The sequence below is a fragment of the Littorina saxatilis genome, linkage group LG2, assembly GCF_037325665.1.
Source record: "Littorina saxatilis isolate snail1 linkage group LG2, US_GU_Lsax_2.0, whole genome shotgun sequence".
Taxonomy (NCBI): Eukaryota; Metazoa; Mollusca; class Gastropoda; order Littorinimorpha; family Littorinidae; genus Littorina; species Littorina saxatilis.
Genome location: NC_090246.1, coordinates 66433884 through 66459702, shown reverse-complemented (window position 1 = coordinate 66459702; position 25819 = coordinate 66433884). Strand labels below are relative to the sequence as shown.

Sequence of the window (25819 nt, the reverse complement as noted above, 5' to 3'; positions counted from 1 at the left end):
TGCCAACTGACCACAACGATATTGTACAAGCGGCGTCATTCACACAGCATCATCAAAATGTGTGTTGATTCTCATGACGTAGATCACAGATGTGATGACGCAACAGAAAGTGTGCACCGATACCAGTCCGAAATAGGTCATGCCTGCAACCATCTGAACCCTTTCGCTTTGATTGTTTTCTTTTTTCATTTTCCATTTTCAGTTTCCCCTGTCCCTATCGATTCATTCTAATACTGCACTTGTAGATGGTCATGCAAAACTAATCCCGTCAGAACGTTTTGTAATAAAAATGTAAATTATTGTCGATCATTGTCTTTTATTGCCTGTCTGGTGGAATGGAAAGCCTGTGGGGTTGTAAAGCGTGATTCTCTCTCTCTCTCTCTCTCTCTCTCTCTCTCTCTCTCTCTCTCTCTCTCTCTCTCTCTCTCTCTCTCTCTCTCTCTCTCTCTCTCTCTCTCTCTCTCTCTCTCTCTCTCTCTCTCTCTCTCTCTCTCTCTCTCTCTCTCTCTCTCTCTCTCTCTCTCCACCTCCTCTCTCTCTCTCTCTCTCTTTCTCTCTCTCTCTCTCTCTCTCTCTCTCCACCTCCTCTCGCGCTCTCTCTCTCTCGCTCTATCTCACTCTCTCTCTCTCTCGCTCGCTCGCTCTCTCTCTCTCTCTCTCTCTCTCATGTATTACTGACCCCCCCCCCCTCCCCACACCCCGTTGAAATGAACCTTGTGTGTTTAATCAATAAAATATCTTTAATACGTCTTACGTCTCTCTCTCTCTCTCTCTCTCTCTCTCTCTCTCTCTCTCTCTCTCTCTCTCTCTCTCTCTCCACCTCCTCTCTCGCTCTCTCTCTCTCTCTCTCTCTCTCTCTCTCTCTCTCTCTCTCTCTCTCTCTCTCTCTCCACCTCCTCTCGCGCTCTCTCTCTCTCGCTCTATCTCACTCTCTCTCTCTCTCTCTCTCTCTCTCTCTCTCTCTCTCTCTCTCTCTCTCTATCATGTATTACTGACCCCCCCCACCCCGTTGAAATGAACCTTGTGTGTTTAATCAATAAAATATCTTTAATACGTCTTACGTCTTACGTCTCTCTCTCTCTCTCTCTCTCTCTCTCTCTCTCTCTCTCTCTCTCTCTCTCTCTCTCTCTCTCTCTCTCTCTCTCTTTCTTTCTTTGTGTCTGTTTAGGAGGCCTTCCTGCATGCACTGTTTTGGAGGTATTGACAGGAACAAAATGTCTTAAGGACAAAGGAAATGACATTTCCACAAACAAAAACAATCGGAAAAAAGATCGAGGGAGGAATGACACACTAAAGATTATTACGGCAGTTACTTGTCTTCGGGAGTTTTGGGTGCGAAGGACGAAAACAAAAAGAAACTCGCTAAGTAACAACTGAGTGACAAACTCAATCGCTCACTCAATCAATTATAAACTAAATATTACTAAGTAACTAACAAACACATATATAAAATACATAAAGAAGCAAACCTCAATAAACACTTTCATTCCAATCATTCTTCATCTCAAATGCAATCAGGCTTCTATGTACAACTTGCACCAAAACAGAGACAAACTATTTGATCTCATTTTCTTTTCGTAACAAAGCGTAAACAGAAAAACAAAGAATTAAAAACAAAAACTGGCGGAAGAGAGAGCTATTTATGGTCTCGCCAAGCGATGAAACAAATCTCTTTTGTATAGATTCCGACTTCCATTTTTGGAAACTGACGTCACTGCTTTCATGTTGCATTCTCGGCTATTTCAGTTTCATGTTGACGAATAAATTTCAACAAAATGTCTCACTTCCCAGCAAGCGTCCCTGTGCACCTGAAAGGTTTGCTGTCTAGAGTGCGTGTGTGTGTGTGTGTTTGTGTGTGTGTGTGTGTGTGTGTGTGTGTGTGTGTGTGTGTGTGTGTGTGTACGTGTGTGTGTTTAACAGTCGTCCTCGTCGTCGTAGTTGTTGATGTAAACGTCGTTTTTGACTTTTCCAACGTTTTATTTTATTTTCTGTGGGCTTTGTATGTTGCGCTTTGTCTTTTGGGTCCACAGGTCAATATTCCACAGGTCTCTATTTCCAAAAACAGGGAATAGTCACTGTTGATTAGATCTGTGTTTTACATCAAAGAAGACTGAATTACAAATCATTGCTCAAACTTTCTTACTGAATGAGCAAACACAGCACACCTCAAAGCGATCACATAAGGAGAACTAAGAATTCTTCCAACCCCTTCACAAGACCACATTCTTAAAGGCACCTAGCCTGCTGTCATGAATATATATTTTTTCTATACGACTGCACTGCTACAGCTCTATAGTAACAGCCCTCCTCGTGCAGGCGATTAATAACACCACTACAGTAGGTATAACCAACAGATTTCTCAACATCTTCATACAATGATTTGGTTTACTCTGCCCTATAGAACAATATTTTTGAAGTAGCAAGTCACGCAAATAAAGAGAAATTATGGCCGTTATGTATTTTTTGTAATTTTATTTTTAAAAACATACGTAGTGCACCACGAAAACAGTGTTTGCTAAAAACAGGGAACACGCCCATGGCAAGAAAAAATACGTGCACATTGTGACAGTAAAGTCTACAGGTCTGCCCCTCTTTTCCTTGAGATAAGAACTCTCATTTTCATGGACACATACTTAAACTTTACAGCGTAGATGCTGTCCGTGCAACGAATGTTGTGCTAAATTTAATTTCGTAACTGATACCTAAATCGAACTGTAAAGTTCATTCCGCATTTTATAACCGCTCTACACATGAAGGCTGGTTACTGTTACTTTATGTTATAGTGAAAGAAACCCTTTTCCACTGTACGTAATTAAAAAAAAAAAGCCTCGACAGAAATGTGGTGGTACACGCGATCGTATACGAGGTAATGAATGTTTTGTTGAGCCTGCCCTGGTCACCTCTAGATAACGACCATTATGCCCATAACGACCACCGTGAGTTTTTTTTACCATATAATTCACATTTCCACCTGTCTATAAAGGACCACTTTTGGTCAGTGCCGTGGTACTTATAGACAGGTTTGATTGTACGTACCTTTAACAGCTTTCATGCGCCAAACTTTAATCGGCGACATAAACTGGTCGTCATAGACATGTTCGACTGCATTACTTACCTTTCCATAACGTCCACCTGTCTTTACGGACCACAGGTGGTCGGTCATTGGGTGGTCGGTCATTGGGTGGTCGGTCATTGGGTGGTCGTTACAGACAGCTTTGACTGTATCTTTAACAGCTTCCTCGCGCCAAGCTAATCGGCGACGATATACTGCATTCAAAAGTCATTCATCGTGAAATGTCTGCGCAGATTTCGAACAGTGGGTGTAAAAGTAAATAAAGCACCTTGATCCGTGCCAACTCGTTTAAATTCCAATTTAGTTGAAGGCTTTATCAGCAGCAAAGAGCGTGAGTCCTACAAGTACTCGATAAGTGTGTTGTGTTGTTTGTGATTTCGGCACTCGCGCGTTTGCAGGAAGGCAATGAACAATGATACATGTATTTGTAATGTGTGTTTATTTGTGATTTTAGCGTTTAGCATTTTGAGGAAAAGTAGGACCTAGTCGTTATCAAAGGTACAGCTCTTCCCTTCAAAACGGTTCTGACCACCATCTCGGATCAACAGAAAAAAGTCCATCCCTCCACTTGGACACGTACCAAAAACTGTACTTCTTCCTGGGCAGAGTTGGAATTTGATCAGTGAATTAATGTCAAAAAGGCTTCGTGTGAAAGTACTGAGGTTTGGTGTTTCCAGCGAACAAGGTGACTCCGCTACTACCAGTTGTGTACACCAGAGGTAGGAATGGTGACTTCTTCTTTTTCTTCTTCTGCGTTCGTGGGCTGAAACTCCCACGTACTCTTGTGTTTTTGCAACGTGTATGATCGTTTTTACCCCGCCATTTAGGCCATATAAGACTTCATATAACACATAAGTTCGGACAAATCTCCACACTTAACCCACACTTAACCCACCAGGCGGCCGCGGCCGGGATTCGAACCCTCGACCTTCCGATTAAGAGGCCGACGTCTTACCACCCAGCCACAGCGCCCAATGGTGACTGTTTCTCTATGTTTGACTCTTTTCTGTATGAGTTGATAAATACCAAAGAGAATTTTTGGTGAGAAGACTGATGAAGTTCATGCTGTGTGAGTTTATTTTCATAAGTTTGTCTTGCTTGTTGGCTAGCTGACAGGCCGGTGGTTGTCTCCCCGTCCGCCCGTCCGCCCGTCCGTCCGTCCGTCCGTGATGTCTGTTTCTTTTTTTCTTTCTGTTTTCTTGATGCATGTGTTTTAATGAAACAAAAGGAGCTATTAACGCTCAATGTCAATAAGAAGCGACGATTTCATTTTTTTTTATGGTTAGCCTACATACAATTGAATAGTCAAATGCAAAGGTTGTCCAACCGAGCGACAGCAGCAGCAGCAGCAATAACAACAACAACAACAACACAATACTACACAACTCTCTTTCAGGAAAAAAGCGACACAGTACTAAATTGTTACATCTAGCAATATTTTTAGTAATAGCAACTTCTCTCAACCACCTCCTATAACATTAGCCAAAAACTAACAACAACAACATCCATCAGAACTACAACAGCAACGCAAAATAAAACAACTCTTTTTTAAGGGGGAAAAGGGGCACGATTCTAAATCGTCATACCAGGCACATTCAGACAACATTTTGAGTTACAACAGCTTCTGTCTGCTAGCCCCTGTGCCTTCATCCTCACAACAACGACAACGACGACAACAACAACAGCATCAACTTAATCAACATCCTCAACAACAACAACAACAACAACAGCAAACAACAACAACAACAACTCAAAACAACACAATTTGTTTTCAGGCAGAAAAGGGGGGCACGATAATAAATTGTCAGGCAACTTTTTGATTAGCAACAAATTCTGTCAGTCAGCTCATGTGCCTTCAGCGTCACAACTACTACAACAACAACGACGACAACAACAACAACAACAACAATAACAATAACAACAACAACCTCAACAACGCAAAACAAAACAACAACAACAACAAATGTCAGGGGGGAAAGGTGCACGATACTAAATTGTCAGGCAACATTGTGAGTAGCATCAAAATCTGTCAGCCAGCTCCTGTGCCTTCAACCTCACAACTACATCAACAACAACGACAACTACAACAACGACAACAACGACACCACAAGAACAAGTCCATAACAATGCCGATCTCGAGTGGAGCGCTGGACTGGCCAACTAGCCACTTCAGCAAGCCGGACAAGGAAGAGAGGAGGGTGGGGGTTAGGGAGGAAGACGGTATCCCTGGGGGGACAAGCAAATCCCCCCGAGGGGTCCCACCCCAAGGGTACGAGTGGAAGCCCAAACTGACCAACCGGGAGGAATACGAAAAATGGCGAAAACAGATGGACAGAAAGGTGAGCCTGTTTGAATTCTGCGGTCATATTTCTGGTTGACGGAAGACGTTGGGAAGTGTGAGGGCTGTGGAGATTTTTACATTTAGTCAAGTTTTGACTAAATGTTTTAACATAGAGGGGGAATCGAGACGAGGGTCGTGGTGTATGTGTGTGTGTGTGTGTGTGTGTGTGTGTGTGTGTGTGTGTCTGTGTGTGTGTGTGTGTGTGTGTGTGTGTGTGTGTGTCTGTGTATGTGTGTCTGTGCGTGTGTGTGTGTAGAGCGATTCAGACCAAACTACTACTGGACCGATCTTTATGAAATTTGACATGAGAGTTCCTGGGAATGATATCCCCGGATATTTTTTTATTTTTTTCGATAAATACTTTTGATGACGTCATATCCGGCTTTTTGTAAAAGTTGAGGCGGCACTGTCACACCCTCATTTTTCAATCAAATTGATTGAAATTTTTGTAAAGCAATCTTCGACAAAGGCCGGACTTTGGTATTGCATTTCAGCTTGGTGGCTTAAAAATTAATTAATGATTTTGGTCATTAAAAATCGGAAAATTGTAATAATTTTTTTATATAAAACGATCCAAATTTACGTTCATCTTATTCTGCATCATTTTCTGATTCCAAAAACATATAAATATGTTATATTTGGATTAAAAACAAGCTCTGAAAATTAAAAATATAAAAATTATGATCAAAATTAAATTTCCGAAATCGATTTAAAAACAATTTCATCTTATTCCTTGTCGGTTCCTGATTCCAAAAACATATAGATGTGATATGTTTGGATTAAAAACACGCTCAGAAAGTTAAAACGAAGAGAGGTACGGCAAAGCGTGCTATGCAGCACAGCGAAACCACTACCGCGCTGAACAGGCTCGTCAGTTTCACTCCGTTATGCACAAGCGGCGGACTACGGTCATTGTGAAAAAATGCAGTGCGTTCAGTTTCATTCTGTGAGTTCCACAGCTTGACTAAATGTAGTAATTTCGCCTTACGCGACTTGTTTATTTGTTACTGTGTGTGTGTGTGTGTATATGTGTGTGCGTGTGTGTGTTTGTGTGTGTGTGTGTGTGTGTGTGTGTGGGTGTGTGTGTTCGGTGGTGTCGTTCGTGCGTGCGTACGTGTGTGTTTGTTTGTGTGTGTGTGTGTTTGTGTGTGTGTGTGTGTGTGTGTTTGTGTTTGTATGTTCGCGTGTGTGTGTGTGTGTGTGTGTGTGTGTGTGTGTGTGTGTGTGTATATGTGTGTCTGTCTGTCTGTCTGTCTGTCTGTCTGTCTGTCTGTCTGTGTTATCTTCAGTTTTAAAGGTGGTCGTCTACATTTTTGCTTTTTTTCAATAATCTTATGGTTAGATTTCGATACAAAATTATGTCAAATGATGAATGAACCATGGAGAAAAAAGTCATAGAAAAAAAATATATATAAAAAAAGATTTTATTTTTGGGTAGCGTGACTCACGCTTCCAATATTTTGTTTTCTGTTTGCTGAGAACATGTGCTTTGCCTAAAAATACTGACCAATCAAATTCCTGTCACTGTGCTTTTAGCCACGCCCAAACAAGTGCAGCAACAGTTTGACACTGGAGCGCTGTCCACGCTTTTTTTTAAACGCACGAAATGCACGGGGTTTGAGAGGAGTTTTGCGCTTGGCATTTTCCAAATAAGGATATCCTACTATGAGTACTACGCTGGAATATTACAATGAATTTTCAAACGGCTACACTGGCTTCGTCTTTCCTGATCGAAAGGGGGTGTATTGTTGATATTTGTAGATAATAGACTCTGCATTTTAATGGTCAAATGGCGATTTCGGTATAAAAATGTAGACAAGGACCTTTAAATACTTTTCTTAATCACTTGGAAATACACCAGGGTAAAAAAAATTACGGGAGGGGGGGTAGCCTTACACGGACGGATATGAAACATTACTAAAACCATTTTCCCCAGGATCCCTTGAAGACGAGGAGGAAGAAAAGGGACGGCTGCTTTGGATTTATGTTGTCAAACAAGGTGAGCTTTTCAGAAATAGAAATCGTCTTGTGTTCATTTCGAATGTCTTGCATAAGAGCACGTGCGTGTGTCTGTATCTTTCTGTGTTTCTGTGTCTCTGTCTGTCAAGAAGTAAATGTTGTTGTTGTTGTTGTTGTTGTTGTTGTTGTTGTTGTTGTTGTTGTTGTTGTTGTTGTTGTCGTCGTCGTCGTTGTTTGTCTGTCTGTGTTTTCTTCTGTATTAAACCCTTTTCACAATGATCACAAGTGGGGGGGGGGGGGTGTAGGATCAAGGTCGAATGAAATAGAGTCGGAAAAGATATTGGGGTCGAGGAGGAGAAGGGGGTCGTCTGCCTGTCTGTGTCCCTATTGCGCTACCTGTATGACACAACATTTGTGCGTGCGTGCGTCAGTGTGTGCCTGCTTGTGTGTGTGTGTGTGTGTGTGTGTGTGTGTGTGTGTGTGTGTGTGTGTGTGTGTGTGTGTGTGTACGTGTATGTGTTTGTACACTATAGGTCGGCAACTGCTTGACTAGTTAAACTTCGTGTGCGTCCGCCTTTGACGTGTATGTGTGTACATCCAAACATACTGGATATATGTGTGTGTCATCAATATTTCCTCTCACAACACCCCAGTAATATAAATTTATTTTTCTTTTCAATCGTCATCAACTCAGCTCAACACAGAGAACGAAGACCCAACGAAGGGAGAGCAACGCGACAGCCTAAGGGAGGTAATCAAACGACGCCGACGACGACGCTGTTTTGCCCTTGCCTGTTGTGTCTCCTTGCTATCCTTTCTTCTAATGGCCGTGTTTGTCTTCGTTTTCCTGCGCTTCACTGGTGAGATTCGATTTGTTTGTGTGTGCGTGTGTTTGTTTGTTTGTTTGTTAGTTTGTTGTGTTTCTGTGGGTTATTTTTGCTGTTGCCTGTTGTTGTATTTCACACAACAGTCACATTACAGCTTCAAAGTCACAGACGCGCAGTCATAGACAGACACAGACTAACACACAACAAAAACTGCGCGAGCACACATACCCATAACCACAAGCAGACGCTGACAAAAACAGGCACGGCCAGACACACGCAGACTCACAGTCACAGACAGGCACAAAGACACAGACACAGACATCTGCACGCACACCCGCACGCACGCACTTACGCACGCACACTGTGACACACACACACACACACACACACACACACACGGATGCATGCACGCACGCGGCACGCACGTACGCACGCACGCCCGCACACACAAATATGTACATGCGAGCGCACACAAACACAATCGACACAGCATACCTTTTGCATGCCATAGGGACGCTTGCTGGGAAATGACACATTTTTTGCAATTTATTTAGGCCTATCAACATGCAACTGATATAGCCGAGACAGCAACATGAAGGCAGTGACGTCAGTTTCCAAACAAATCTCACACACACACACACGCACTCACACATCCTGTACACACACACACACACACACACACACACACACACACACACACACACACACACTCACACACACACACACACACACACTCACACGCATGAACACACACACACACACACACACACACACACACTCACACGCATGAACACACACTCACACTCACACGCATGAACACACACTAACACTAACACTGACACAAACACACTAACACAAACACATGCTATCACACTATCAGACATACACACACTGTCACACGCGCGCACACACACACACACACACACACACACACACACACACACACACACACTATCACATACACAAACGCCCGTACGCGCGCACACACACACACACACACACACACAAGCACACACACACACACACTAACACTAACACACACACACATAATTTAATGAAGGCACGCGTGTGTGTGTGTGTGTGTGTGTGTGTGTGTGTGTGTGTGTGTGTGTGTGTGTGTGTGTGTGTGTGTGTGTGTGTGTGTATCAGTGTTGGTGTGGATGGAGGGGGGCGGGGTTGTGGGCGTGTGGTAGTGCATCTTCCTTTTTGCTCTCCAAGTACATACTGGATTTGAATATAGAGAATACTACATGGCTTGCTGTGTCGTACCAGATTTACACGAGTTGTTTTTTTAAATATTGAACTGCGAGCGAAAGCGAGCTGTTCACTATTTGAAAAAGCAACGAGTGTAAATCTCGTACGACACAGCAAGCCATGTAGTATTCTGTTTATCCTACATACTGTACTTACGTGTATTTTACTGAAAATGTCCTGCATTCGAGGCAGCTAAATTGAAGACGCTTGTTTTGGAACCTCGATCTCTTCTAAAGCCTCGTGAAATCTATTACGTCAAAGCAAAGAAACGTCACTCTGAAAGTGTGGCGTGACGTGTTAGTTCTAAAGATTCATCGAGGGTAATTAGCGAGCGCAAGTTTTTTTCTTCTATAATGACGTTTGTCTCGGTGACTTTGGCATCATAAGCAGTGGAAAAACAGGTCCCTGCCAGTCTTGCTTGACATGACCTCATTTACATGATATACACACGTGTGATTTGAACGATTATTATCTCACGGGTGTCTCTCTCACGTATGTAGGATAAATATATATATACGACGGGCGCAGTGGCGTGGAGGTAAGACGTCGGCCTCCTAATCGGGAGGTCGTGAGTTCGAATCCCGGTCTCTGCCGCCTGGTGGGTTAAGAGTGGAGATTTTTCTGATCTCCGAGGTCAACTTATGTGCAGACCTGCTAGTGACTTAACCCCCTGCGTGTGTACACACGCAAGCACAAGACCAAGTACGCACGAAAAAGATCCTGTAATCCATGTCAGAGTTCGGTGGGTTATGGAAACACGAAAATACCCAGCATGCCTACTCAACGAAAGCGTTGTGAAGCTTACTCTGCTCAGAGTATAGTGTGGGGAACCCAAATGGGCAAACGAGCTCACACGTAACCCGAAAATTCTGGAACGCTGAAGAAGAAGAAGAAGAAGAAGAAGAAGAATATATATACAAATCGGCACGTGAATCATACACTGTCCGACTCCCACCTACACTCCAACGATTTTGTCGTTTTTACATTTAGTCAAGTTTTGACTAAATGTTTTAACATAGAGGGGGAATCGAGACGAGGGTCTTGGTGTATGTGTGTGTGTGTGTGTGTGTGTGTGTGTGTCTGTCTGTCTGTGCGTGTGTGTGTAGAGCGATTCAGACTAAACTACTGGACCGATCTTTATGAAATTTGACATGAGAGTTCCTGGGAATGATATCCCCGGATGTTTTTTTCTTTTTTTTTGATAAATACCTTTGATGACGTCATATCCGGCTTTTTGTAAAAGTTGAGGCGGCACTGTCACACCCTCATTTTTCAATCAAATTGATTGAAATTTTGGCAAAGCAATTTTCGACAAAGGCCGGACTTTGGTATTGCATTTCAGCTTGGTGGCTTAAAAACTAATGAATGAGTTTGGTCATTAAAAATCGGAAACTTGTAATCAAAATTATTCTTTTATTAAACGATCCAAAAATAATTTCATCTTATTCTTCGTCATTTTCTGATTCCAAAAACACATACATATGTTATATTTGGATTACAAACAAGCTCTGAAAATTAAAAATATGAAAATTATTATTACAATTAATTTTCCGAAATTGATTTAAAAACAATTTCATCTTATTCCTTGTCGGTCCCTGATTCCAAAAACATATAGATATGATATGTTTGGATTAAAAACAAACTCAGTAAGCTTAAAAAAAAAAAAAAAAAGACATACAGAAAAGCGTGTTATCCTGCTCAGCGCGACCACTACCGCACTATTCTGCATGGCTTGTCGATTTCACTGCCTTTGCCACGAGCGGTGGACTGACGAAACGACGAGTATGTGGTCTTGGTGAAAAAAGCAGTGTGTTCAGTTTTATTCTGTGAGTTCGACAGCTTGACTAAATGTTGTTATTTCGCCTTACGCGACTTGTTTACATTTAGTCAAGTTTTGACTAAATGTTTTAACATAGAGGGGGAATCGAGACGAGGGTCGTGGTGTATGTGTGTGTGTGTGTCTGTCTGTCTGTGCGTGTGTGTGTGTGTGTAGAGCGATTCAGACCAAACTACTGGACCGATCTTTATGAAATTTGACATGAGAGTTCCTGGGAATGATTTTTTTTTTTCGAGAAATACTTTTGATGACGTCATATCCGGCTTTTTGTAAAAGTTGAGGTGACACCCTCATTTTTCAATCAAATTGATTGAAATTTTTGTAAAGCAATCTTCAACGAAGGCCGGACTTAGGTATTTCATATCAGCTTGGTGGCTTAAAAATGAATTAATGACTTTGGTCATTAAAAATCTGAAAATTGTAATAATTTTTTGTTTTATATAAAACGATCCAAATTTACGTTCATCTTAGTCTACATCATTTTCTGATTCCAAAAACATATAAATAAAGCTCTGAAAATTAAAAATATAAAAATTATGATCAAAATTAAATTTCCGAAATCGATTTAAAAACTATTTCATCTTATTCCTTGTCGGTTCCTGATTCCAAAAACATATAGATATGATATTTTTGGATTAAAATCACGCTCAGAAAATTAAAACGAAGAGAGGTACAGAAAAGCGTGCTATGCAGCACAGCGAAACCACTACCGCGCTGAACAGGCTCGTCAGTTTCACTCCGTTTTGCACAAGCGGCGGACTACGGTCATTGTGAAAAAATGCAGTGCGTTCAGTTTCATTCTGTGAGTTCCACAGCTTGACTAAATGTAGTAATTTCGCCTTACGCGACTTGTTGTTTCTTGTTGTTGATATTGTTGCTCCTGCTACTGACGTTTTTGTTGTTGTTGTTGTTTTTGTTGTTGTTGCTGTCCTTGTTGTTGATGTTTCTGCTGCTGCTGCTGCTGTTGTTGTGTTCACTGATCCTCATCCCACTGAGATTGTTACCGTTCTTCTTCTCTGCACACACAGGTCACGAGACGATCGGCCCAGAGGACTTAGTGGAGTGCACGGGACGCTGGCGCACTCACTTCCTCGCATACGCCGAACGCGCCACCAACGGCACCACCACCTACTACTGTTGCTACCTGCCCGACATCAAAAACACCACCGTCTGGTCAGTGCTGTCACAGGACGGCTGGCCGGACGGATACCTGGTCACCCAGTCCGATTGCACCCAGCCGCCGACCCATTCTACCTGCGACCAATACGATCAAACTGAATTCAATAAGGTGGCCATGCCCAAAGTGCCGTGTAAGGCTGCTGGGCGAGTTATGGATGGATGGGGAAAAGTGGTAGTGGCCGTTTACCTGACAGGGTTCGGCGTCCTTTCTGTCTTGCTAAAATGATAAGCGGGGAGTTGGAGGGTGGTGGTGGGGGAGGTGGGGGGGGGTCATTTCGACAGGTAAAAAGGTCAAGACGTTGACACTGATACAAATGTACGTTTATACACCAAAAGACTTACTCCTCCTCGTGAAAATAGTTGGCCTCACTGTCTCATATCTGGCCAGGCTTTTACATGGGATAATACTTCTCCACTTGGTCACATTACAACAATCAACAACCCTGACTGCTCGCTGTTGTGAGTTGGTAGGTGGCCAGGTCGAGGGGAGGCCTCTCATTATTATAAGAAACGGCGTGCACTAATTTATTTCTCTACACTTGGCCTATATCACATGAAACACTGTAGCAGTGTAGTTCCGTCTTCATGATTCTTTCCACATTTACCAGCGAAGATGGGGGAGGGGGTGGGGAACAGGGGCGGAGCAGGTATTTAAAGCTTGAGGTTGATTACCGGTGGCACCATCCATAACTTGGGTACAAAACAATACACTAAATACTTGACTGTGATACTATGTGTGTGTGTGTGTGTGTGTGTGTGTGTGTCCGTGTGTGTGTGTGTGTGTGTGTGTGTGTGCTTCACCTCACCCTCCCATCAACACACACAAAAACACGCTCACGACCCCCCAAACATTCAGACACATACAAACACACCTAAACTTACAGAAACACACACACACCTAAACTGACAGACACAAACACACACACACACACACACACACACACACACACACACACACCTAAACTGGCAGACACATACAAATACACACACACCCAAACACACGCGCGCGCACTCACACACACGCACATGCACACGCACATGCACACGCACATGCACACACACATGCACACGCACGCACATACACTAACATTACAGGCCAACAGGAAGTTTACAAAACGATGACATCTTTTCACTAATTTTACTCATTTTTGAGGTCGACATGTACACAGCACTTTAGGCTGCACGGCGTCGATGTCATCAATAACTCCGCAGAGACTGTACTTTCAACTGATTGATTAATTTGAATGGAATAATGAATGACCAAGGAGATGGTGCCTGCTAAAGGAAAAAATCTTCATAATTTTATGTTTTCGATAATTCAAGCGAAATCAGCGGCCGCACAAACGTATTAGGCAAAAGTCTAAAGTGTTATAGTTACATATTCTTCTGTTCTTTTTCTTCCAAATCACACAGATAGTTTTCATACAAGTTTCTGAAAGCGTTGCAAGGGGAACGTTGGCCTCTCCATGCGTATGAAAGCAGTTTTCCTGAAAGCGTTGCAAGGGGAACGTTGGCCTCTCCATGCGTATGAAAGCAGTTTTCCTGAAAGCGTTGCAAGGGGGACGTTGGCTTCTCCATGCGTATGAAAGCAGTTCTGTTTAAAGCGTTGCAAGGGGGAAGTTGGCCTCTCCATGCGTGTGTAGGCAGTTCTCCTGAAAGCGCTGCAAGGGGGGTGTTGGCCTCTCCGTGCGTTTGTAGGCAGTTCTCCTGAAAGCGCTGCAAGGGGGGTGTTGGCCTCTCCGTGCGTTCGAAAGCAGTTCTCCTGAAAGCACTGCCAGGGGGCTGTTGGCCTCTACGTGCGTTCGAAAGCAGTTCTCCTGAAAGCGCTGCAAGGGGGGTGTTGGCCTCTCCGTGCGTTCGAAAGCAGTTCTCCTGAAAGCACTGCAAGGGGGCTGTTGGCCTCTCCGTGCGTTCGAAAGCAGTTCTCCTGAAAGCGCTGCAAGGGGGGTGTTGGCCTCTCCGTGCGTTTGTAGGCAGTTCTCCTGAAAGCGCTCCAAGGGGGGTGTTGGCCTCTCCGAGCGTTTGTAGGCAGTTCTCCTGAAACCGCTGTAAGGGGGGTGTTTGCCTCTCCGTGCGTTTGAAAGCAGTTCTACTGAAAGCGTTGCAAGGGGGGTGTTGGCCTCTCCGTGCGTTTGTAGGCAGTTCTCTTGAAAGCGCTGCAAGGGGGGTGTTGGCCTCTCCGTGCGTTTGTAGGCAGTTCTCCTGAAAGCGCTCCAAGGGGGGTGTTGGCCTCTCCGAGCGTTTGTAGGCAGTTCTCCTGAAACCGCTGTAAGGGGGGTGTTTGCCTCTCCGTGCGTTCGAAAGCAGTTCTCCTGAAAGCGCTGCAAGGGGGGTGTTGGCCTCTCCGTGCGTTTGAAAGCAGTTCTACTGAAAGCGTTGCAAGGGGAAAGTTGGCCTCTCCATGTGTTTGAAAGCATTTTTCCTGAAAGCATTGCAAGAGGGAAGTTGGCCTCTCCATGCGTTTGAAAGCAGTTCTCCTGAAAGCGTTGCAACGAGGACTTTGGCCTACCTTCATGAATAGCAGTCCTCCCTGAAACGTTGTCAGGGGAAAGTCGACCTCCCTCTTCGTATATTTGCAGTACCCCTGAAAGTGTTGTCGGGGCCAAGCCAGCATCCCACCGCATATGATATTGCATGAGTGATTGAATGGGTCCAATACAGATTCTTCAGCCTCCCCAGCTCATGTTCTCCGAATAGGCTTAGAAGAAGGCCCCATCTCCTCCAACTCCCTCGCCTCTTGAGCTAAGGCGCAAGGCTGGCAACACAAAAACCATACAGCACAATCTTTCCCAGTCGTGCCTGCGATTTTCTGGCGTTGTCGGATATTGCCCCTTAACGACATTCCAATTAAGCAACCGATAATCGGTACAAGAAAGACACAACCGTAGACATAGCAGTTATCCCCCATCATCTCCGCAGTCTTGCCGAAAACAACACAAGGTGTAAGGTAGGCCTTTATACAAAGTCCACAGTTGCCAAAGCAACTACATAAACCGTGTTTCCATTCAGCCATAGTGGTGGAGTGAACAAGTGACAAAGCTCTTCTTGCAGCTGACAGAAGAGTATGCTCGAGCTCTTAAAATCGCTTGTGACTACGTCCGTCGCTTCCGCCGATCACAACAAGCTGGACGCAGCAGCAAGTGGGAATAAATACGTGGCACCGATACGGAGAGTACAATCCAGAAACACAAGCCCAGGATTTACTGTCCCTTTCTTTCGCTGACTTAAGAATGCGTGGCGTGATTTATTCGTAGACCAACCTTCTAGCACTTGTGGACACTGCAGTACGAATCACTCATGTACGCCCAGCTTAGGACAGTCATTCGAATTTTCCCTTGCTGCCCATCGGCTTGCACTTGTAACAATCATTCAAGACTTTTTACGAGCATTTTGCCAAAAAGCGATGCCACTGAGATGTTAAATATCCTCGAAAGGAACCAGACTCCTGATGAAAAAAGAAGTATCGCCCCCCCTCCCCCTAGCTGCAGCGTTCTCCAGCTGTTCTTCGGGGCCACTAGTTGTTCAGTGCCAGACCTGCAGCTGGTGATCAAGCTGTTGACGGGTAGTAGCTTGTGCGCATGCCCGTGAGTCATCGTATCCTCACTGTCTCGGTCAGCCCAGTGGTTCTATTAGAAAGAAATCTCATACTTCATCGAGAGAGAGAGAGAAAAAAAAAGGAAGCCGTCTCGAACATCCAATACTGAAAATAAACGTCATCGGTCACGTTCTATGACGTGTACATGAAAAGAAACAAAATTTGATGGGCGTAAGCGCTCCAAGTATTTGAGTCACTCACAAATTGTACATACACCGATTAACAGTTCCGTGGTCATTTTAGATTCGCACATGCGCACATCTTTTTCTACGAGCACTTTTGCCTCTTCTTCCTCTTCCGGTTTCCTGTTTTTGAGAAAATGCGCATCCGCAGATTGTTTTTTCGAGAGTTTAGTTTTTTTCTTCCTGTTCCGGTTGATTTGAGACAGCGTAGATTCAGTCGACAGAAAGTGCAATTTTGTAGTCCTCCAGCCCTGAAGTTGCTTTTGAGTGTTCGAAGAAAGAGTGTAAAGGTTCTAAAAATTACATCGGGCACACAAACACGCAACTTTCCTTTTTTTCCCCCGTTGATTTGAACGCGTGCGCAGACCGTTTTTGGCGAGTATGTTTGTACTTCTTCCTCTTCCGCTTTCCTTCTTCGTTCCATGTAAACGCCGAAACTGTTAACTGGTGTATTGCCATGGAGTTGAGGGTTGGCCACTTTTGTGTTTTCTTTTCAAACTGATGCTTATTTCTTAGTTCACGTAGCCTATAGTGTTACTGAAACGTGATACACCGATTAACAGTTCCGCGGCCATTTTGGAACTGTGCGTACGCAGATCGTATTTTCGTGTGTTTTTTCTACTTCCACCTCCAGTTCCGTGGAGTTTGCGCAAGTGCATATCACTTTTGCCAGTAAGTTCCGGTGATTTTTACGCCGAAGAAAGTCCACTTGTGTAGTGATTTGCACAATTGGGACCTCCATTTCCGAAGTCGGTAACCTACATTACTGCAACCAATTACTGGGCAAGTGTGTATGCCTCTGAAATGGATTGAACTTGAAGTTTACGCTAGAACTTTGATGGAAATGAACCGACGAGTACACTCGCCTTCTCTATCGCCATGCTTTGAGGCGCACACACAGGTGGAGCAAGGCGGTGTAAGGTGGAGTATCACAGCAGAGGCGGAGAGATGACGCTACTTCCGGAGTAGGAGTGAAGAAAGTGGTGTGGGCGGAGCGGAGCAAGGAATAAGCCAGAGATACTGTGCTGCAGATCTCTGAATATAATTAATAAGCTTAGGACACGTTTCTATTTTTTCTCTCCGGAGAAACCGAGAAGTCAATCAGCGCTCTCATCGCTTTCTCCGGAAATTGTATGTGAGTTGCTTCCCTTGTTCTCCCAAGGCCACTGATCAAAAAGATGGCGCCCAGGCCATTCACTGAGATGAGTGGTGACTAAACATTCGATTTTATAGAGCAACTTGAGTATCACGAGTGCTTATGGAAGCAGAGCGCGAAGATCTTTTATAACCGATCCGCGTCAAAAGAAGCCCATCTTGATCTCGCACGGAGATTTGAGTTGACAGGTGCGTGTTTTTGTTGTTTTGTTGATTGATCGTCAATGTCTGTTGGGCCGTGTCCGTTAACTTGCTTGAACGGCCATGTAGCTTCTTCTTCTTCGTCGTTCGCTCAGACAGCAACTCCGGAGGCCCTGATGAAGGCTGCTGTACGCCGGAGGCTCTCCATGGGTCCATAGAGTTTGTCCCTCATCGGTGTGTCAGCAGGCCAGCTGGGTCTCTGCTCGCAAGTTTTGGTGTGTTGGACAGTCCTGCAGGAAGTGTTGCACTGTCATTGGAGATGTGCCACAGGGGCACGATGCAGAATCACCAATGTGGAATTTGGTATACAGGTGATGTTTGAGTCTGCAATGGCCTGTTCTCAGTCTCACAATGACCACTTGGTCATCTCTGGGTAGGAGGTAGTAGGCATCCTTTTTGTTGTAGTCTGGGTGTTGGTGGAGCCATCTTCTCTTCTGCTTCTCTTTGACTATAGTCTTGGCCTCTTCATAGGTGACTTCTTGTTCATCCTGTGGGAGCTGTCCACCTTCTTTTGCCAGTCGGTCAGCTTCCTCATTGCCCTGTATGTTACAGTGTGATGGAATCCACTGGATGACTGTTTGCTCAGTGGATTGCTGTAAGTTGGTCAGTGCAGAGGCAAGGGTGTTCAGTTCCTTGTTCCGTGGGTTCTGGACTGCTTGCAGGACTGATAAGGCATCAGAGAAGATAACCACTCTGGAGCGGGTTGTTTCCCTGTTCTCGTGTAACATTCGGGCTGCTGTTTGTAGTGCATCAGCCTCAGCCTTGTAGTTCGTAGAGAACTTTCCAGTTGGAATAGCCTGCTGTAGTTGTCTTTCATCCTTCAGTTTGATGACAATTCCGCCACCTCCATTTCTGGTTGCATCTTCTGCTGATCCATCTGTGTATGTATGGGTCCAATGTTCTTTGGGATAGACGTGATCTATGTGGTCCAGGGTCACTGCTTTCCTCTCCGCTTCTGTTTGGATGCCCTTTCTGAGAATGCCAGGAATGCTCTCTCTGACTTCAGGGAATTGCTCTCTCTTCCAAGCTGGTACAGTCGAGTGCGTTGGTATTATCCTGTTGCCCTGCTGCATGAGTTCTGGATCCTGTCGTTCAAGTCTCCTCACGTTGTGGACAAAACTGCTGCGCTTCAGTCTGCATTTGGTGGGCTCCGACATTCTCTTGTGCATTGGGTGGTTCTGCATCCTCTTGAACTTGGCAGCTAGTGTAAGGACTTTGGTGTCTCGTCTGCTTTCAAGGCTCTCTAGGCCAGTCAATGTGTCCATAGCCTGGATTGGAGTCGACTTGAGTGCACCTGTAATGATTCTAGATGCTTGGTTCTGCATTCGGGCAAGTTTGTCGAAGTTGGATTTTAGCTTAGAACGTACGCTTAAATACTGATTTACAAGTATACAAGCATTACAAAGTATGTATCCCATTGGTGTATCCAGGACCAGCACTATTCAAGAGGGGAGGGGATCAGTCAGGATGGAGTTTATGTGCATATGTAATAAACAATGTCAGCTGACAACCTACCTACGGACATACATGTATGCCACTGCCAGTGTCACTGTCCGTTGGGATCTTTATACTTTTATTTGCATAGAAATTTAAATCGGTAATTCTTCCCACACACACACTTCCACACAAACACTCAAACACTGCCCACAGACGCGAGAGCACCAAAACCAGGACTAAGAAATAAGGACAGCACTTACATTCCTGATCTAACAAAAATAAATAGATCTGAATCCACGGGGGGGTTTGCAGGTAAGTGACTGTGAGTTATGAATTAATTTGTGTTCGGTCATTCAAAACCCTTATCTTAAATCAAGAGAAATAACTTTAAGACTTTTCTGGAGGTCGTGTATTATGCAAGAACAGCTTGAAAAAATGAATGTATTCTCACACAAATAGACATACACGTACACACACACATATATCTTTTCTCCTTTTTACTCCTAACTGAATGTTGGAATTGGAGATATTTAGCAAGATTGGGTAAAATGAAAGAACAGAGTCCTAAATAAAATCTCCCCATCAACAGTTTGAAATGTAACTATACATTTTTCCTGATATATGGCTATGCATATTTTTTCTCCAGAGGAAGATGTCAAAAAGAAAATAAAGAGCCTGCGGACTGGTCTGACAAAGCGGAGAACCCTTTGGAAGAGTGGGTCATCGGCCGAGGACGTTGACATCTCGTGGATCTTCTGGGAACCGCTGCAGTTCCTGTTGCCATTCTGCAAGATTCGCAGAGGCACAGACAGTTTGATAAGTAATGTAGGTTGTTTATCGTTTGCTGTTTGTTTCAAATTTGATGAAGTGTTTTTTTAATGTGTTATGTTCATAAATTCAGAAGCATATTGAAGGTCCCAACGTATTCATTGTCTCATTTTGTCAAAATGCACTGCTACATAAAGCTGATGAACAGTTCTAAGTAAATGTATGTAAATATATAATATTATAAAAGGAGACTTTGGTCTACCAACCCCACCCCTCCACCTTCACAATTCTTCTGACATATTGTGGAACTCCGTTTTATGACCTCATGTTATTGTTAGCATATTCTTAGAGCTCTTAAAAGGGGTTCCACTTTTTATAACCACATCAACATTACTGACTCAGTAATAATCTTCCTGTTTCTTTGATTGTGTTATTATCCTCTGCTTTTCTTTTCTTTTTTTTAGGTAAGTTTTGATTATTGTTTGCGTCGCCTTAGATGCATGATGCATGTTGTACACAATTTGATTTGGAATTAAATATGTTAAAGTTGAAACAAGTATTGTGTGTGGTATGATTGCTATATATATCTGTCTCGTCTGAATGTATGAAGTTTGAATGTGAATCTTCTCGTCTCGCTCCTGGTGTCCTGACTGAAACTCATGTATTGTGTTGTCACAAAATGTTCAATGTTCTACCAGTATCAGTATACATGGCTGTACCTTGTCATTGCATGCCATCTAGATCTATCAACATATGTGACAGGGCGACCAGTCACCAATTATAGAGTAAAGTTTTTGTCATTGTCCAGTCTAGTGTTAGTAGTTCATGTTGCCAATCGCTTTATGTTTTGTGTAATGCCATTATTTGTTCTAAGTTAAATTTTGAGCGCTTAGCCGTCTGTGTCCATGTTCTGACTAGTCTTTGATCCTTTAAACTTAAGGCGCTCTCCTAGGAAGAGACGGGTAGCCGCTGGCCTGCAGGTGGTTGGGTAACTTTTATGGCGCAACTGGGAGTAGCTTCCCAGAGGATGCTCTAGCCGTGTCTTTTGACGCGCCCCGATCAAAGCCTCGTTAAGAGGGTATTAATTCCTTTGTCGGATCGGGTGGATCGAATGCCAGCTCAGCTGGAAGGTGGTCAGTTGTTTAACCCACCCCCACCCCCCCTTTGTGCTCCCCGACCCCCCCTTCCTCTTGTCTTACGTTTAACCAATGAAACACGGAACCTGCTTAGAGTGTCGTGGTTACGGGTGGTTACTAAGATGTTGATTGGATGTTTGTGACTCTAGCTAAAGTTGAATTATGTGTGTACATGTTAGGGTGTGGAAGAGAACTCAGAGACGCGAGAGAGAGTGGACATATTTTGTAGTGTGCTCCACTAACTGACAAGATGTAGTCAACTTGGTATTGTGGCTTGTAGCCACCGGCTTCGGTGGGTAGGCGAAGAGGAGGAGGGAATTAAGCGAACACATGAATAAAGTATGCCATGCCAGTATTCTGCTGTTGTCACAATATCATTTGTTGATGACTGAAATGATGGAGTATTTGTCTTTCGCTGATAACCGAGGTTACGTCAGGATGTTGAGATGTTACGTCATGGTCCGTCAGATCAAACTGTAGACAAGTTCAAGTTCAAGTTCAAGTTTTATTAGTCCATAACCCATGGGGGCATTTTGGACAATAAATACAATCAATACAATCATGATATATGCTAATATAGTAAATAAAAATATAAAAAATTATGAAAAACTGTTACAAATTCTATTAATAAAGTCCAAAATATTCTTTAGCAATTTCTTTTTCTTAGTAGCAAACAACTTTTTAAATTTAAGTGCATTAGTTTTTTTCCAATAGTAAGGTGGTAACAACTCAGCTCTTTCTTCTTTGAAAAAATCACAGACAAATAAATAATGGAATTCATCACCTATGTCTTGTGATACACATTTGGTGCAAGTTCTTTCTGACCTCGCAAATTGTTGTTTAATGTTCTAAACTTCATCATTGAAACACATTGCTGATATGGCAGGTGTGTGACATAGTCTTCACATGCAAAAATATCTTTAAACATTCGATAATTCCAAAACATATTTTTTGTTCCAATTTCTGTAAACCATTTATGGATATACTGGTCATACAAGCTTCTTTTTACTTTGTTTTTAAACCATGCGCTTGAGTATTGAACATTTTCTTGAAAAGTCCAAAGGCCAGAGAGACCAATTTCATTTAAGGTTTTTTCATAAATAATTAGATTCAATCATCTTGTTGATATACAATTTATAAGTAAAGCAATACACAATACTTGAAAATTTATTTTCATGAATAGGACTAATCAGTTTATACCAATAACAAAGCATTCTACATTTCATATTAACATCTAGTGGATATCTTCCAAGTTCACCAAATATCATAGCATTTGGAGTTGACTTTTTTTAGTTTGAAAACAATTTTATAAAAACGCAATTGAAGTTTAGTAGCAAGTTCACAGGAACCAAAACCCCATACTTCACATCCGTACAGTAAAATTGGAGCAATCATTTTATCGAACAGGTCAACGTGTATGTCCACAGGCAGTGACAATTGTCTACAAGTACGCAAAAGAACAAACATTGCTCTTGAGGCACGATCATATAGATTCTTCTGTGCGACTGAAAATTTATTATTATAATTAATCTTAAGGCCCAAGTACATTACATCAAACACTACTTCGATTAAATTGCCATTATACGTAAACAATGGTTTATTTCTAATTTTACCTCTGGAAAAAACTATAACTTTCGTTTTGTTTACATTAATATTTAGACGCCATTTTAAACAGTATTCGTGCATTTTGTTTAAACATTCTTGCAGGGTTTTTTCAGACTCTGAGCAGATCACAGTATCATCCGCATACAGTTATAAAAACATTTGAAACAAAGCATTTACATCAGTATCATCCATTCCAACCACAATAGCCTCTCTTGACATAGATTGTAAACCATTACTGTTTTCCAACAGAAAAGGCTTTAGATCATTTAAAAATAGAGCAAAAAACAGCGGTGACAAGTTTTCCCCTTGTCTAACTCCACACAAACTGGGAAAATATCCAGAACACCCACTATTAACTTTAACGCAAGACTTGGCATTTTCGTACAAATTTCTTACAGTTTTTAAAAACTTCCCATTAACATCAGAACTAACTAATTTCTCCCATAAAAATGCACGGCGAACTTTATCAAACGCTTTTTCATAGTCTACAAATGCACAAAACAGTCGCTTGTTTTTGTTGAGAAAATTTTTTAATATACAATGCAAAGTAAAAACATGGTCTAGTGTTGAAAAACCTGTTTGTTCTTGACCTAATTTATTATTACTCTCCAAAAAGTTTGATAACCTAGCATTTAAAATTGCACTGAAAAGTTTTCCGAAGCAACTGAGTATAGTAATTCCTCTATAATTTGTGGGGTCAGCTTGGGAGCCTTTATTTTTGTACAATGGAATAATTTCACCTACAGCCCATTGAGTTGGAACCTTTCCTGACTGCAAAACAACATTAAACAACAATACATAAATATCAATCATTCGATCATATAAACGCTTTTAAATACTCATTAATTATTTTATCCTGACCGCATGCCTTATTGTTTTTCAGCTTGTCTATACATTTGATAACTTCCTCCTTTGTAAAAGGCGCATTAAGAAATTCATTACTTGCTTCATTTAAAGGTTCATTACTATCATCCATTTCATTTTCATCACACTCTTGAAGTTTAGTGAAATGTTCGAAAAACTCCGAACAAGTTGGATAGTTAGTTTTGGAGAAAAAAAAAAAAAATTTATTTAGAAGATTCCAGTATGCTTTCGGGTCAGTACTTCTTAACTTTCTCAAAGTTTTAACGAACTCCTTATGATACAACTTGCATTCCTTTTTTATTGTCTTTTTGTATTCTTTAAAAGCACTCTTTTTTGCATGTTCATAGAACACATTTTTAAAACGTCTTGCTTTGTTTTTCGCACGTAAAAATATTGTTCCTTTCTCTTTGCAAATTGCACTAAACCATGGTTGTTGCAGTTTGAATTTCTTTGAACGTGGCTTTTTCATACATTTTTGTTCTTTAATTACACCGATTTTCTCAGCAGAACAATTTAAAATATCACAAATCTTATTAGTAACATTATCAACGTCATTTGTTGTCGTACTCTCACTTGTAGCTGGCATATTTTGTAATTTAGTTTCAACAGTATTAATATCATCCTCATTCAGATTAACTACAAAAGCTAACTTGGTCCCATTGTTATTATCCCATTTTGGTTTTGTGTACTTGTTATCCTTTTCTCTACTTTTAGACAGCAAATCTTCATTTTTGGGTTTTTTCACATCGTCTGCTAGGCAATCGTTAGCGCGTACTTCATTATGTTTTAATAAATGCAAAACAACAGGACAGTGTACGTCAGAATACATTTCACAAAATTCCATCACAGAAAAATATTTAACTTTCGAGAACAAATCTTTTGACAGGATGCAATAATCAACAACGCTCTTATCCTTACATGTACGTGCATTTACCAACCCCTGTATCATCGCCAACTCTACCATTGGCAATAACTAAGCCAGTCATTTTACAAAAATCAATCAATTTAAAACCACTAAAGGGATGTTTCGTAGTGACTGTCATGGTATATTGGACAGTTAGTCTTGGATGCCAAGCTTTCAGTTAAAGATGCTTGGTGAATTTTGTTGAGGATTGGCAAGTTCGTGTAGTTCGGCCGATTACAGACGCATCATTGGGTATGTTGATACGATAACCCATTCAGGACTTTTGTTATTTTGTATATATATTGTAGGTCTTTGGTATTCTTTATACTAGAATCCTTTTGTGTCATTTGCGCTTGGTTGTTTGTTTGTTTGTTAGTTGTCAGTTTGTTTACTCGTATGTTTTGTCGTTTTTACATTTAGTCAAGTTTTGAGGGTCGTGGTGTATGTGTGTGTGTGTGTGTGTCTGTCTGTGCGTGTGTGTGTGTGTGTAGAGCGATTCAGACCAAACTACTGAACCGATCTTTATGAAATTTGACATGAGAGTTCCTGGGAATGATATCCCCGGACGTTTTTTTTTCGATAAATACTTTTGATGACGTCATATCCGGCTTTTTGTAAAAGTTGAGGCGGCACTGTCACACCCTCATTTTTCAATCAAATTGATTGAAATTTTTGTAAAGCAATCTTCGACAAAGGCCGGACTTCGGTATTGCATTTCAGCTTGGTGGCTTAAAAATTAATTAATGACTTTGGTCATTAAAAATCTGAAAATTGTAATAATTTTTTGTTTTATATAAAACGATCCAAATTTACGTTCATCTTATTCTACATCATTTCCTGATTCCAAAAACATATAAATATGTTATATTTGGATTAAAAACAAGCTCTGAAAATTAAAAATATAAAAATTATGATCAAAATTAAATTTCCGAAATCGATTTAAAAACAATTTCATCTTATTCCTTGTCGGTTCCTGATTCCAAAAACATATAGATATGATATGTTTGGATTAAAAACACGCTCAGAAAGTTAAAACGAAGAGAGGTACAGAAAAGCGTTCTATGCAGCACAGCGAAACCACTACCGCGCTGCCGCTGAACAGGCTCGTCAGTTTCACTCCGTTTTGCACAAGCGGCGGACTACGGTCATTGTGAAAAAATGCAGTTCGTTCAGTTTCATTCTGTGAGTTCCACAGCTTGACTAAATGTAGTAATTTCGCCTTACGCGACTTGTTTGTATCTTTAGTTGTTGCACTGTTTGTTTGTTGTTGTTCTTGTTTGTTTGGTTGGTCATTGTTTGTTCACCTGTTAGGCGCTAGAGTATTTGATGTACAACCCATACCCAACATTCCCTTGGTGGTCCTGGCATAAAGTAATTTGTCGGTGATGTTGTTAGGAATGAGATTGAGAGTTTGCACTGTACACGTTGCCTTTCTATAAGCTTGTGTTCTGTTGTGCTAGAAACTCTGATAGCGACTTGAACTTACTTGTGTTATTTGCACT

General features: G+C 42.1%; 2 protein-coding genes across 2 annotated transcripts; one reads left to right on the top strand and one right to left on the bottom strand.

The window, feature by feature from the left end:
• Positions 1-2485: 2485 nt before the first annotated feature.
• On the top strand, positions 2486-12698 carry LOC138956495 (uncharacterized). The gene is made up of 5 exons (XM_070327842.1): positions 2486-3792; positions 5107-5412; positions 7351-7413; positions 8068-8233; positions 12320-12698. The coding sequence occupies exons 2-5, from the start codon at positions 5200-5202 to the stop codon at positions 12694-12696; spliced, it is 819 nt and encodes a 272-aa protein (XP_070183943.1). The 5' UTR covers positions 2486-3792; positions 5107-5199; the 3' UTR covers positions 12697-12698.
• Positions 12699-17782: 5084 nt separating this feature from the next.
• Positions 17783-18928, bottom strand: LOC138953805 (uncharacterized). Its single transcript, XM_070325739.1, has one exon. It carries the CDS (start codon positions 18926-18928, stop codon positions 17783-17785), a length of 1146 nt encoding a protein of 381 aa, XP_070181840.1.
• Between the last annotated feature and the right edge of the window lie 6891 nt (positions 18929-25819).